Raw genomic sequence first — 13,318 nt, 5'->3', positions numbered from 1 at the left:
AATGATCAAAGGCTTTTGTACTACAGGGCAGCCTCACTAGCAAGGCAATGCCACAGAATGGATAACAAAGGACATCTTTGCAGCTAGGTCCCTCTGGGTGTACAGTGGAGCAGTATTTGTCCATTTGTAGGCACAGCCTATTACTGAATTATGAATTCAACTTAATGGGTTGTAACCAAAAGATTCTTGAATGAAAGAGAAAAGGGAAAATATGAGACTGTGTCACATACTGTAAGACTTGATATTGTTGTGTGATTTGTTCTTAGTCTTATAAATATTGAGTTGCAATGCAAAAATATATTTAACACATGTGATAGACAAAGAAGTTTTAAAAAAACATTTGAATAGATAGAACATCACTGTGTTATGGTGTCTACCCAGGTCAAGAGATATCCTCAGACCCACAGAAGTGGTTCCTTTATAATCGCTGTCATTCTTAGGGTATCAGCGCCCTGGCCATAGTTCACTGGAGCAGGAACAAATATCTCATACAAGCTTGGCCACTCTTGCCAATTTGGAACCTGGGACTCAGAGACAACCTTCTGGTGAACTCTGTGGGTGACTGGTGCTATAACATGTAAACGACTTGGTGGGATGGAAAGCAGGGATAGCAAAAGAAGGCAGAGGAGATAATAGGAAGGGTTAAAAAAATGAAGAAAATATGCAAAGAGAGATCTCCCTGGGCTCTGATAGGGTTCAGTTTCTGGTCCTAGTCCCACCTTGGGCTCAAATGCACAGCTCTTGGCTTTCATAAAACATCCCTATATCTTTATAATAAATTCTTCTTTTTTGCTTAATCAAGTTCAAATTTATTTCTATAACTTGAACTCCCAAAATTCTTAACCAAAATGATAGCATGTAAAGCAATTGCTTTGGAAGCAGAGAAAGTAGATTCAAATCTCAACTCTACCACTTACTAGCCTGTGTCCTCAGCACCACCTCTCTAAACCTCAATTGTGTGCAAAATGAAAATAATTATAGAATCTAACACAGGGGTAACAGGAAGACTAAACGAGATAATTTACTGTAAAAGCGTTAGTATATTATCAGTACTAGTTTCATAAATGGAGGTTACAATGTTCCCCCACCCCCTCAAAACAATTTTCATACGTTCAATATACAATTACTGTCCAAGACACTGTTCTGGTGATAAATAGGTAAATTTTGATAAAATCCTGCCTTCATAGAGCTGCTTTTTAAGAATAAAAATAGCATTATATTTAGCATAATGCCTGGTGAATATATGTTACTCACTGAACATTTATTAATTTTACCTGCAAGTATACATAAATATTAAACATGCACACCATTGATAAATATTAAAATCTGCTAACCATGTTAGGTCACCAATGGGTCCAGGATGAACTTTAATATTCAGTATAAATAAAATTTAAGATGATTCTTTGGAGTCTACCCTTACCCTTTCAGATAAGATTTGTATAATTTAATAAACACAAAATAAAAAGATGTAGTAAGAACTCAATTAGGTGTTTGATAATGGATACTGTCCAATTCTGACAGTAACGTCAAGCCTTAGCCTACAGGTAAATATTAACAAGAACATCTATTTATTATATACCGATTTTATCTCAAATTAAAATAACTGTTTCTATGTGTCATGACTACAAAACACACTCAATCTGATCACTAACCTCAAGCACGCCCTTAAAGTTGCTCAGCTATTAAACTGTATTTCCTAAACCTACTCAATTTTCCATCCTCTGAGACTACTATCTCATACTTCTCTCATCATCCTATTCCCAGCTTCTGTCTCTATTTTTTTTTTTAATTCTAAAGAAAAAGCTACAGACTAGTTAAAGTTATAAACGGTAAAGATCACTACAGTAGATATAGGAGCTGTTTTGTTTTCTTGATGATATTAATGATAAAAAGATGATAACAGCAAATACAAAATATGTTATGAAACTCAACAAAAAAATCTGATGGACTAAGAATTAGATATGTTTTATCTAGAATAGTCCAGGTTCACACTGATCAAGGTCAAGAATATAAATTACATTATACTAATACTGTGTTTAGAATATATCTTGTAAAATAATCATGATTACTTCATATGATATAGCTTGCAAAGTAAATTTTGAATATGAAAAAACAGCTGATTTTTATGTGTGTGTGTGCATGCATGTGTATATAAATTGTAAAGATATATAGCATAATTAACTAGATTTACTTTTTTAAATTCTGGACACTATTTAGGACAACTGATTCTTATGAAGCCAGTCTTTCAGAGAGGTCTAAGGACTGGAATTTATAAACCCCAGATCTAAGAGAGATATTCTGTAAAAGCTTAGTGCTGGTATTTGCACAATAAATAAAAGGACAGCTACTCTTCATAAGTATGCGGAGTTCATTTCAGGAGGTCACAGTGACCAGAAATATAGTTAAAAGGCTATGACCATTAATCTATTATTTATCTATTATAGAGAGTGTATGTGGAATTTCTATAGTTCCTTAATTTACCTTAGGTAAAGATCATGAAAATAACTACCAGGTGTCCCAAAATACAATACTTCATGCTGTTTTAAACAGACCATTACGTAAGATTTCTCAGTGGCTCTACCAAGGACATTTTTAGAATACTCAAAATATTTACATACTTCATTCTGTGGATGATAGTATAAGATTACACAAGGTTACTATGAATGAAGGAATGTTTCCACCTTGTTAAATACATATAATTAAATATAATGATCTTAAACATTAATTAAATACAACACATACTGTTTTACAATATGTTAGGTATAAAAAATTCCTATAGCAAATTTCCTGTTAGACTATAGTCTTGACATACTGAGAGGCAAAAAATTCTGCAGTATCAAAGGAGGAAAAATGAAAACATTTGAATTATAGAAGAAAAAAAAAACTACAGAAAACTACATAGTAAAGTTAAGATAACAAGTTCCTTTAAAGGAAAGACTAGAGAGAAGGTGTTTAGGAAATTGAAAGAAGACTTATTTAGATCCCTTTAATGAATGTTACTGATTTTATAAATTATTAAAATATGGGTTCCAAGTTTCATTAAGTTTTTCCCTTCTGTATCTTCATTTCTAAACCTCCTAAAAAAAAGAAGAAAGGCCAGATGGGGAACCACTGCCTAACTATTAAGCCAAATGGAAAAACAGAGAAGACCTTGCTTTTCCCTATCAATCATCAGCCACTTCTGAGAACAACAGAAGTTGAAAGTAGAAAGAATTGTAAGTAGACACCTTGAGCCCCCAAATTTGGGACAAAGGAGGTAGGGGGAAGGGACAGATATATGTGTCATCTTGTTTCAGTACATGCTTCCTGAAACTTGACCAATAGCTGGATCCAGAAACCTATCAATCAATGAGACTGCAGATTACATTTGAAAACTCTCAAACCTACTTAATGTTATGTTTTTCTATACTTCCAAATAACTATCGATATTCTAAAAGTTTTTAATGGTACAGGTACTGGGTTTCTATGTGTTTACACACAGGTACAAATGAGATTTTTTATCCTGGAAATCTTCAAAGATCATTGCAAACAAATGTTACAGTAAAAAAAAAAAAAATCCCACTGGTCTATCTAAAATTAGATAAAGGTTATACAACTCTGTGAATATACCAAAAACTACTTTAATACACTGTACACTTTAATACACTGGGTGCATTTTATGGTATGTAAATGATATACCAATAATTTAACAAAAAAAATAAAAGAAAAAACCTTATTGGCCAGCACATTCTTATGCTTCAAATTATTATACAATAAGTTGTTGAGCAAGTTGGCTTTCAGCATTTTATTACTGTCAGCATTTTACTTCTTTGGATTATAAAAAACTGTATCAACTTTATAAAACTCTACCCTGAGCACATGAGAAAAGATGTCCAAACAAAAAGAAAAAGAAAAAAACAGGAAATAATGTCATTAATTTAAAACCATGTAAAGCACAGTAATGCAAACCACAGTATTCTATTAAAATTGAAGAAAGTGTTTTTATGACTCTCTGAGCTAAACATGTACGTAAGTTTACCCTCTTATATTTCTTATATTTACAATCAAAAGGATAAAAACAGAAAGAAGTCTTAAGCAAAATCAAAACTAAACAATCTGCATGGTACAACAGTTTTGTCCAACTACTTCCAGAGCTAATAAAGTAGGAAAGAAATAGGAAATCCCCTGAGGCAACTGTTGTTATTACTGGACCCTTCTATATCATGTAGATAATGCATTCTTATTCCCTGTCCTTTTTTTCCCCTTTTGTTTACACTTTCATCTCTCTTTCATTTTCCTCACCTCATCTTTTCATTGTAGTAGCACCAATATCTCCAGTTATATTCAAATAAGAGAATGAGAGTTTATAAAATATTCTCACATAACATGCATCTTCACAACTCTATGTGGTTCAATTTACCACATGAATTGAATATTTTCAATTTACATAAGAAAGGATACAGCTCAAAAAGGTTACTGAGTTAGCCAAGTTCACAAAACTTGTAAATAACTAAGGTAGAAGCCAAGTCTTTTGACTTCAACGTTACTGCTCTTATATTAGTGTAGACAAACCTCAGAATTATTTAGTATTGAAGAATAAAAGTTTGTTGATTGCTAGCAAGTCCTTGATTTTTAAATCACATGCTAATAATTCTAAACTATAACATTGACTTTATATTTATTTTATACAAATTTATTTTTAATTTATTTAAAAATTTCTTCTTGTATACAAATTCTTTGATACTCTGCTTTTCAAAGTAATAATGCTATGTTTGCTCAGTTATTCTATCCTTTCCAAACAATCTTTTTAAATTTAGCATTTAATTATCTAAATTTCTAATCTAATACCACCCTCAGCAACCTTTGTTAATCTTTCAGTGTCACTTTACTGAGCAATAATGATTTTCTCTAAATTAAACAGCAATCAGTAGCAAAGTTCATAGGAATCCAAATACCTTAACATCTCCTTTCCTTTATCTCAAATGTAGCATTTCTAAAAGCGCCACTTAGAGTGAGGGAAAATGAAAACAAAAACATTACAATACAAAGCTCTACAAAGCAGAGTGGTTTCTACAAGCATGTGTGCAAGAGATTATAAAGAGAATGATGAGCAAAAGGCAATCATGATTTGTGAAGTAATTTAAGCAACATGCTGATCTGATTATAGACATATATATTTGGGACTAAAAGACCTCTAAGTCAGGAAGGGAGAAAGGGAGGGAAGGGAGGGAAAGGAGGTGGAAAAAAAAAAGAAATAGTTAATAGAGCCTCAGCCCACTTTCTTTTTTTCATACAGTTAAAGTGCAAGAGAATCCTAAATACCCAAGGAGCCATGGATTTATTATTACCTAGCTGAGGATAACTCACAGGGAGACACCATGATACCCTATAAATGAAACATGGAACACAAAGCCAATGTGTCAAAGGAAGACGAGAACTGAGGATAGGGACAAGCTCAAACTGGAGGCCCCCTTCTCTTTCTGTTCTCAAATATGGTTCAAGAACTATCTACACCAGAAAAACCTGTGGTTTTTATTTAACAAGAATATCAGGAAGCCCCACCATCGACCTGAATAATCAAAACGTCTGGGAGTTGAGCCTATAAAGTCATATTTTAATAAGACCATAGGTATTCTTAAACCCATGCAAGTTTGAAACACTTTTCCCTCATTCACCTTTGTCAATGGTTAGGAAGTCAAGTGTTAGTTTAATTAAATTCTGCCTGCTCTAGCAAAGGCCTTCAAGAGGCAAATACTGCTTCAAGTATTAACTACTCTTAAGAAAGAGATATTCTGTGCCCTTATAGATCATTTTACCCTCTATGAAACTTACCACTGTTTTTCAAGAGACTGCAATTTAAAGCCTAGAGGTGGGGGATGAAAAGAGTAGGATTGGAGGAGGGAGAAAGTCATGCAGAGAAAATATTTTTCCTGATTTTTTTTAATTACTCAAAATGGGAAAAGAAATTGCCCAACAAATTAGGAAAGAATAACATCTGTAGAGTAATACAGTATTAAGTACTAGAATATATACTCTCATTCAATTATAAGATTGGTCATTTTCTTGTGTATGCCATTTAAGAAAACAGCTATGAAAAGCAAAAGTATAAATTTTTTTAGTGAAGTAGAGGATTAGAAAGAAAATCACATATATTCTATGTTTTTATAATCCATACTAGGTTTAATACTACATAAAGCTTTTAAAAAGCCACTCTCATGAATTAAAACTAAAAGACAGATTTTTAAGAAAAGATTACCATTTGGTGCAGTGGGAGGTGACCAGATGCCATAATATTTGGGCAAATATTTTCGTAGCTCTAGAAGAACACCGTCACTACAATCAGCAGCATAAACCTGAAACAAAGAGAAATATAACATGTGTTAGTTTCTTATAATGTTTTATAACTGCCCTGTACATTTCTCAAATAGAATACAATACTACTGAATCATAATTTTTATCTGGTATGAATTTCAGTTGGAAATAAGTTGCAATAAGCAAAAAAGATTACTGTGTGTCTCCAATCGAAAACTATGCATTATTTAGAGCACACTCTTCTTGGTTATCTAATTCTAGCCTTTCACTGTCCTTGAACTATTTTACAACAATAACTGATAGTAAATGCAAAATAATTCTTGTCCATAGACATGCAAGTAAATTCTGGTCAGAGAAGGTTCAACTGACTTCCCTCCACAGCCCATAGAGAATTTAGTGTCATATACAAACTCATTTCAACTGCTCTTTATTCCATACAAATTTGTGCTTCTTTGATTTCTCTTTTGAATCAGTTTTAACATCTGCCTGTTTCCCTCATTAAATAATGAGATTAATAAATCTTTGTATTTATTTTATATCTGTAACAGAATTGTGATTTTACCTTTTTACCAAAAATTATCCTTTAACGATAAAACATAAGTCTAATTATTGCCCACGTAATCCCTTGATTTATAATCATTAATAATTCTAGAAGATACTAGAAATTTCTAGATATCCTGGAGCTAGGTTCTAGTTTTGTTCCTAGGAGTGCAGTAGATTGAATTATGTCCCCCCAAAACTCCCTGAAGCTTGAATTGTATCCCCCACATTCTAAGTATTAGAAACTTAGCCCCCACTGTGACTGTTAAGATGGTGGGAAATCCTATTATAGTAATAGTAAGGTGAGGGCCTTAAAAGAAGTGATTGCATTGTAGGGCTGTGCAGTAGTGAATCGATTAAAAATGGTGGTTAGGGCCGAGCCTGTGGCGCACTTGGTTGAGTGCTGCGCTGAGAGCGCGGCGACGCTCCCGCCGCGGGTTCGGATCCCATATAGGAATGGCCAGTGCGCTCACTGGCTGAGTGCTGGTCAAGAAAAAGACAAAAAAAAAAAAAAAAATGGTGGTTAGAGGCATGGTTCTGAGGACTTTAAAAGAAGAGGAGAGTCTGTCTCTCTGCCCTCTCTCTGCTCTCTCTGCTTCTGCCATCTTGCAATGTGAGACCCCTGGGTCACTGCTGCCGCTACCAGATGGACTTTGGACTTCCCAACCTCAGAAACTGTGAGCAATAAATTTTCCTTTTCTTTATAAATCACCCAGTTGCAGGTATTTTGTTATAAGCAACAACAACGGACTAATATAAGGAGAAAGAAAAAATATTTTTGTTTTAAAAATTACTTGTATGACATTTCATCCAATTAACTCTCTCTAAATATGCTCTCCCTAATTATCTAAGACCACTAGAACTTACTGGTATAAAATGTTTATGAAAGCTTAGTATTAGAATTCTAACTATATGTCAAACCATATTCATGTCAAGTAGCTGTATAAAAAATAATTCTACAGAATAAACTCAGCTGTGGCAGACTCACTAAACACCCACGTGGTATACTTTATTTCCCAGCCTCCCCTGTTAACATGTGAGTAGAAGTGATATCAGACACTTCCAGGCTAAGGTAATTAACATCCCTCCATTCCCAGTACAATGACTGTAAAGGTTGAATGTTTATGATTTAATTACAAATTGGAGGAATGAAGTAGATCTCCATGGACTGACCTAAAGAAGTCCATGATATACTTATAAGTAAAAAAGATAAAAGTCATGTTATATACAAATAGCAGGTCATAGAATTAAATAAGAAATGTACGAGTATGTATGATCTCTGTAAAAGCACAAGAAAAATTATAAGTATGCACTTAAAACTATTCATAATTTAGTTCTGAGATGGAAATGGAAGAGTAGAGAAATAAACTTCCTCTTCTTAAAATATTTTTGTTAAAAGTACTAGTGAGTGGGACTGGTGTTTACTGTAACACTCCAGACAAGATAACCTAAAAACCATTCTAGGTAGAAATGTAGAATAAAATGTAACAAATACTTTCTCAAATGCACAGCTGAGCTCCCAAGGAAAAAAAGGAAACTCACAGGCATGTAAAACTAAGAGGAAACAAAAATTGTTAAGCTGAGCAGTATGTTTGGGCTTCACAGAGGAGCACTCTGAAGACTTGAACCAAAGGATCTCAACTCTAAAACCAGGGAGATCTGAAGGTAAAATTACTGTACTGAAATGTGAAGAAAAATAAAATTCTAAATACTTAACAGTTATAACCTTGGCTTCCCCCAATCACTACATCCCAAGAATGCCGGCAGCCAAGCTGACTGAGAAACACTGAAAAGCTGCAAATAAACAACATTAGGAATAGAAAGGAAGTCATTAGTAGATAGAGCAGAGATTAAAAAAAAAAAATACTATGAAGAACTTTGCCAAGCGGGCAATTTTTATAAAAAAAATATAAGCTAACTACACTAAAAAGTAAAAAAAATGTAAGGCTTTTAACAAACTGAATCACTGGTTAAAATCTATTCCTTCCCAGGAAAAAAGAAAAGAATAGAAAGGAAGAAAGGATAGAAAAGAGGATAAGAAGAGAGAAAAGGCAGACAAAGGGAAAGAGAGAGACTGACAGACAACAGTTGCTCTGATGAATTTATAGATAAATTCTATCACAGCTTTAAGGAACAAAATCCTTTTCTGATACTAATTCTTCAGCAAAATAGAGAAGGCAATGCTCCCCAACTCACTGTATGAAGCTAAAAGAAACTTGATATCAAGACCAGATAAGGACAATATGTCAAAAAATATAATATTTCAATCTCATTTATACACAGGGCTGGAAAAAATCTTAAACACTAGCAATCAAAACATAGCAATGCATATTATTAAAAAAACAAATAAAAAGACATGTTCGAGTAGGTTTTACTCCACACATGAATGGTGATGATGATATAGAAATCTGTTATTGTACTTTACCACATTAACAGATTAAGGAAGGAAACTCATACATCTATTTCAATAGATACAACAAAGGTAGCTGAAAAATATTCGATAACCATTCATGTTTCAAAATGTTTAAAAAACAGAAAATGCCGTTTAACTTCCCTTTTCTCCTCCACCCTTTTCCACCCAAGAGGCTGACTTGAGTCAACTACATCAATGGGAACCAGTGGTCTCTTGCCCTCTTGCCTTTGGAAGACACCAGCAAGAGACTGGAGAGTAGTAGAGTTTAAGTCAGGTTATTTACTTCTCTTGCTCCCTCCTTACCAGGTCATGTCCTCTCGTAAAGTTACCTTCCCTGGGTTCTAATAACCACTCTCTCCCTCCTTGGCCCTCAGGCCCAGGGATGGTATAACATTATCTTTTGCAGGTTGCCTTAAGCCCTGACCACACATTTGTAAATAGTCCCTTTATTAAACTAAGAGCACACCATTTGTTTATTGACAGAAACTTGACTCACACAGAAGGTTATTTCCTTAACCTGAGAAGAGAACGACAAACTCAAAGAGAAAGTCATACTTTAATGGGGAAATGTTAGAAGCTCTTATGTTAAATGAGTTAGATTCCCCATCATTGCTCCTACTCAGCACTGATTAACAGAAGCATATGAATTCAAAAGGGACAAACAAAACTTTAAATCACTGAAAATATAACTATCTATATAAACCCTAAAGAAGCTCAAATAAACACGAATTAATAAGAGTTCAGAAAAATTACTAGATATAAAAAACTATACAAGTATCTATTTCATTCCTATGTACAAGGGGATCTTCAAAAAGTTCATGAAAAATGCATATTTAAAAAAACTATGCATAGACTGCAAATTTTTTGCACCAAAATAAAAATAAACTTGCACCAACAAATTATAACATTTCTGAATAGGATCTAGTCTGAGGCACTAAGAAAGATAAAACAGTTTGAAAAGAGCCCCTATCAGAGCAACATAAATTCTGCTAAAATTGAAGCAAGAACAAACATCAAATTTATGGCGAAACTTGGGTGGAAGAATGGCAAAATCACTGACACTTTACAGAAAGTTTATTGAGACAATGCCCTAAAGAAATCAGCAATTTACAAATGGATGACTTGTTTTAAGAAGGGGCAAAATGATGTTGAAGATGAAGCCCACAGTGGCGTCCACCTCAATCTGTGAGGAAAAAATTAATCATGCTTGTGTCCTGGTTGAAGAGGACCAACGAATAACAGCAGAAACAATAGCCAGCACCATAGTTATCTCAACTGGATCAGCTTACACAATTCTGACTGAAAAATTAAAGTTCAGCAAAGTTTCTATTCAGTGGGTGCCCAAATTGTTGCGCCCAGATCAGCTGCAGACAAGAGCAGAGCTTTGGAAATGGAAATTTTAAACAAGTGAGATCAATATCCTGAAGCATTTCTTGGAAGAACTGAAACAGGAGATGAAACATGGCTTTGCCAGTACACTCCTGACCATGGAGCACAATCAATGCAATGGCTAACAAGAAGTGGAAGTGGTCCAGTCAAAGCAAAAGTGGACTTCTCAAGAGCAAAGGTCATGGCAACAGTTTTTTGCGAAAATGCCCATGAAAGCTTCCCCAGAGAGTCCTTCTCCACCGCAATGCTCCTGCTCATTCCTCTCATCAAACAAGGGCAATTTTGCAAAAGTTTCCGTGGGAAATCACTAGGCACCCACCTTATAGTCCTGATTTGGCTCCTCCTGACTTCCTTTTGTCTCCTAATCTTAAAAAAAATCTTTAAAAGGCACCCATTTTACTTCAGTTAATAATGTAAAAAAGACAGCATTGGCACAGTTAAATTCCCAGGACCCACAGTTCTTTACAGATGGACTAAATGGCTGGTATCAACACTTACAAAAGAGTCTTGAACTTGATGAAGCTTATGTTTATATTTATGAAGTTTATGTTTTTTAATTTCATTTTTCCACAAACTTTTTGGAATCACTTCTTATTAGCAATCACTGGAAAACTTAATTCAAAAAAATACTATTAATAATAGAAACAAAAAATAAGGTACTTAGAATGAATCCAACAAATTGTGTACAAGACTTTTATAGAGTAAATATAAAATACTTTCTTCAAAAAAGAGGCAGTGTATAGCAGCTGAAAGCACAGAATCTACAGCATGACTGCCTACATTCAAATACTGGGGCCACCATTTACTATTTAGATCATCATGGTTAAATCATTTAATTATGCCTTAGTGCATGCATTTCTAAAATGGGGATAACAACAGTATCTAACTCACAGATTGCTGTGAGGATTAAATGAGTTGATTTTGGTAAAGCACTTATGGCAGTATCTGGCACATACTGTTATGTAAGTGTTAAATAAAATAAACAGTGAAGAATAAATAGAGATAAGTGTTATGGAGAGGAAGACTCAATACAGTAAAAAACATCAATTATCTTCAAATTAATCAATAATTCATATATTTCAGTTAGAAAAACAAGAGAAAAATGAGTGAAAGATATAAATAGGCAATTCATAGAAGAACTGTAAGTAAAAACAAAGAAAATATGATGGATGCCAACAGCAATTAGACAAACAAATGAGAGTATTTCTGATGCATTAGATTTGGCAAAAATTGAAAAAGATAATATTCGGTATTAACCATATTCCAATATACCCTTAAGAGTCTGTTGAAGTTTAATCCAAATGGCAATTTAGCAGTATCTACCAACTTTCAAAATGTGAACGTTCTTTGATTCAGCTATTTCACATCTTGAAATCTAGCCCATAAAAAGCTTCACATGTGTACACAAAATTGCTTACTGGATATCACTGTTACATTGTAGTAGCAAAAATTCTGGAAAAAACTTAAATATCCATTTATATAGTCAATCCATCCATTGAAATATCATGTAGCTATTAAAATAAATGAAGCACAACTATAAGTACAGGTACGGTATATTATTAAAGCAAAAGGCTGGCAGGGTAGCTCACTTGGTTAGAGCACGGTGTTGTAACACTAAGGCCAAGTGTTTGGATGACCTTAAGGGCCAGCCACCACCCCCCTGCCAACAATAAAAATTTTAAAATAATGCAAAAAAAGAAAAAGCAACTTATAAGATCTTATATATGATTTGTGATGCTAAAAAATAATTATACACATTTGATAAATGCATACACCTTTAAAAATCTCCAGAAGGATACTCTCTAAACTATTTAAAATACTTCCTCATAGGAAAGAAGATGATGTTGAAAAAAAGGGAATTATTAGTTTGTTTCTGTTGCTTATAACAGAAATACCTGGAATTGGGTGATTTATAAGAAAACAAAATTTATTGCTTACAGTTTCAGAGGCTGGGAAGTCCAAAGTCCAGGAAACATAGCTGGTGAAGGCCTTGGTGGTGGCAACAGTGACCCAGAGGCCTCACATGGCAGAAAATGGTGGAGCAGTGAGAAAAGAGACTCTTCATGCGCTCCCCTTCTAAAGCGCTCAGAACCACACCCCTGACCACCATTATTAATCCATTCACTAAGGCATGGTCCTACAATCTAATTACCTCTTCAAGGTCCCACCTTTCAATTACCATAATAGGATTTCCTACCCTCTTAACACTGTCACAGTGGGGGTCAAGTTTTGGGGACACACTCAGTCCAACGCAGGGAATTATTTTTTAAAACCTCATAATTTTTATTCTAAATACTAATGTATTATGTAGATTTTTTTTAATAAGGGAATAAGAAAAAAAGTTTGGAAATCAGTAGTTGTGATAACTTTGTGATATAATGCTCAGAACAGGCCTTGGCATGTACAGTTATTAGCTGTTACTGTAAGGAAACTAAGGCTTAGTAAGTAATACACTCAAAGTCACACAAATATTATGGTAAAACTAACTGAAAGAGAGACTTACTGTTTGAACCTAAACCATTATACTGTACTATGTATAATGCCTTTCTACTGTATCAGGAAATTGGGAATACTTGATATCATATTCGCTTTTCCTAAAGCGAGAATGTAGATTACATATAGTAAGTAACCACATTTTGCAAACCAAAACCTACAATTTGTTATGACATGAGTAAGTACACTTAC

At 34.0% G+C, this 13,318-nt stretch overlaps 1 protein-coding gene across 2 annotated transcripts in view; it reads right to left on the bottom strand.

Moving 5' to 3' along the window:
• Positions 1–13,318, bottom strand: part of IPMK (inositol polyphosphate multikinase) — a 53,334-nt gene that overhangs the window by 19,066 nt on the left and 20,950 nt on the right. For both annotated transcript variants that reach the window (XM_063103162.1, XM_063103163.1), the window contains exon 3: positions 6,236–6,332. In XM_063103162.1, coding sequence (XP_062959232.1) covers positions 6,236–6,332 — 97 coding nt within the window. The remainder of the gene's footprint in view (positions 1–6,235; positions 6,333–13,318) is intronic.

This window comes from Cynocephalus volans, chromosome 7 (genome assembly GCF_027409185.1).
Source record: "Cynocephalus volans isolate mCynVol1 chromosome 7, mCynVol1.pri, whole genome shotgun sequence".
In the NCBI taxonomy this organism is placed as follows: Eukaryota; Metazoa; Chordata; class Mammalia; order Dermoptera; family Cynocephalidae; genus Cynocephalus; species Cynocephalus volans.
Note: the sequence above shows the minus strand (reverse complement) of the source record. Positions and strands in the feature narration are given on the sequence as shown.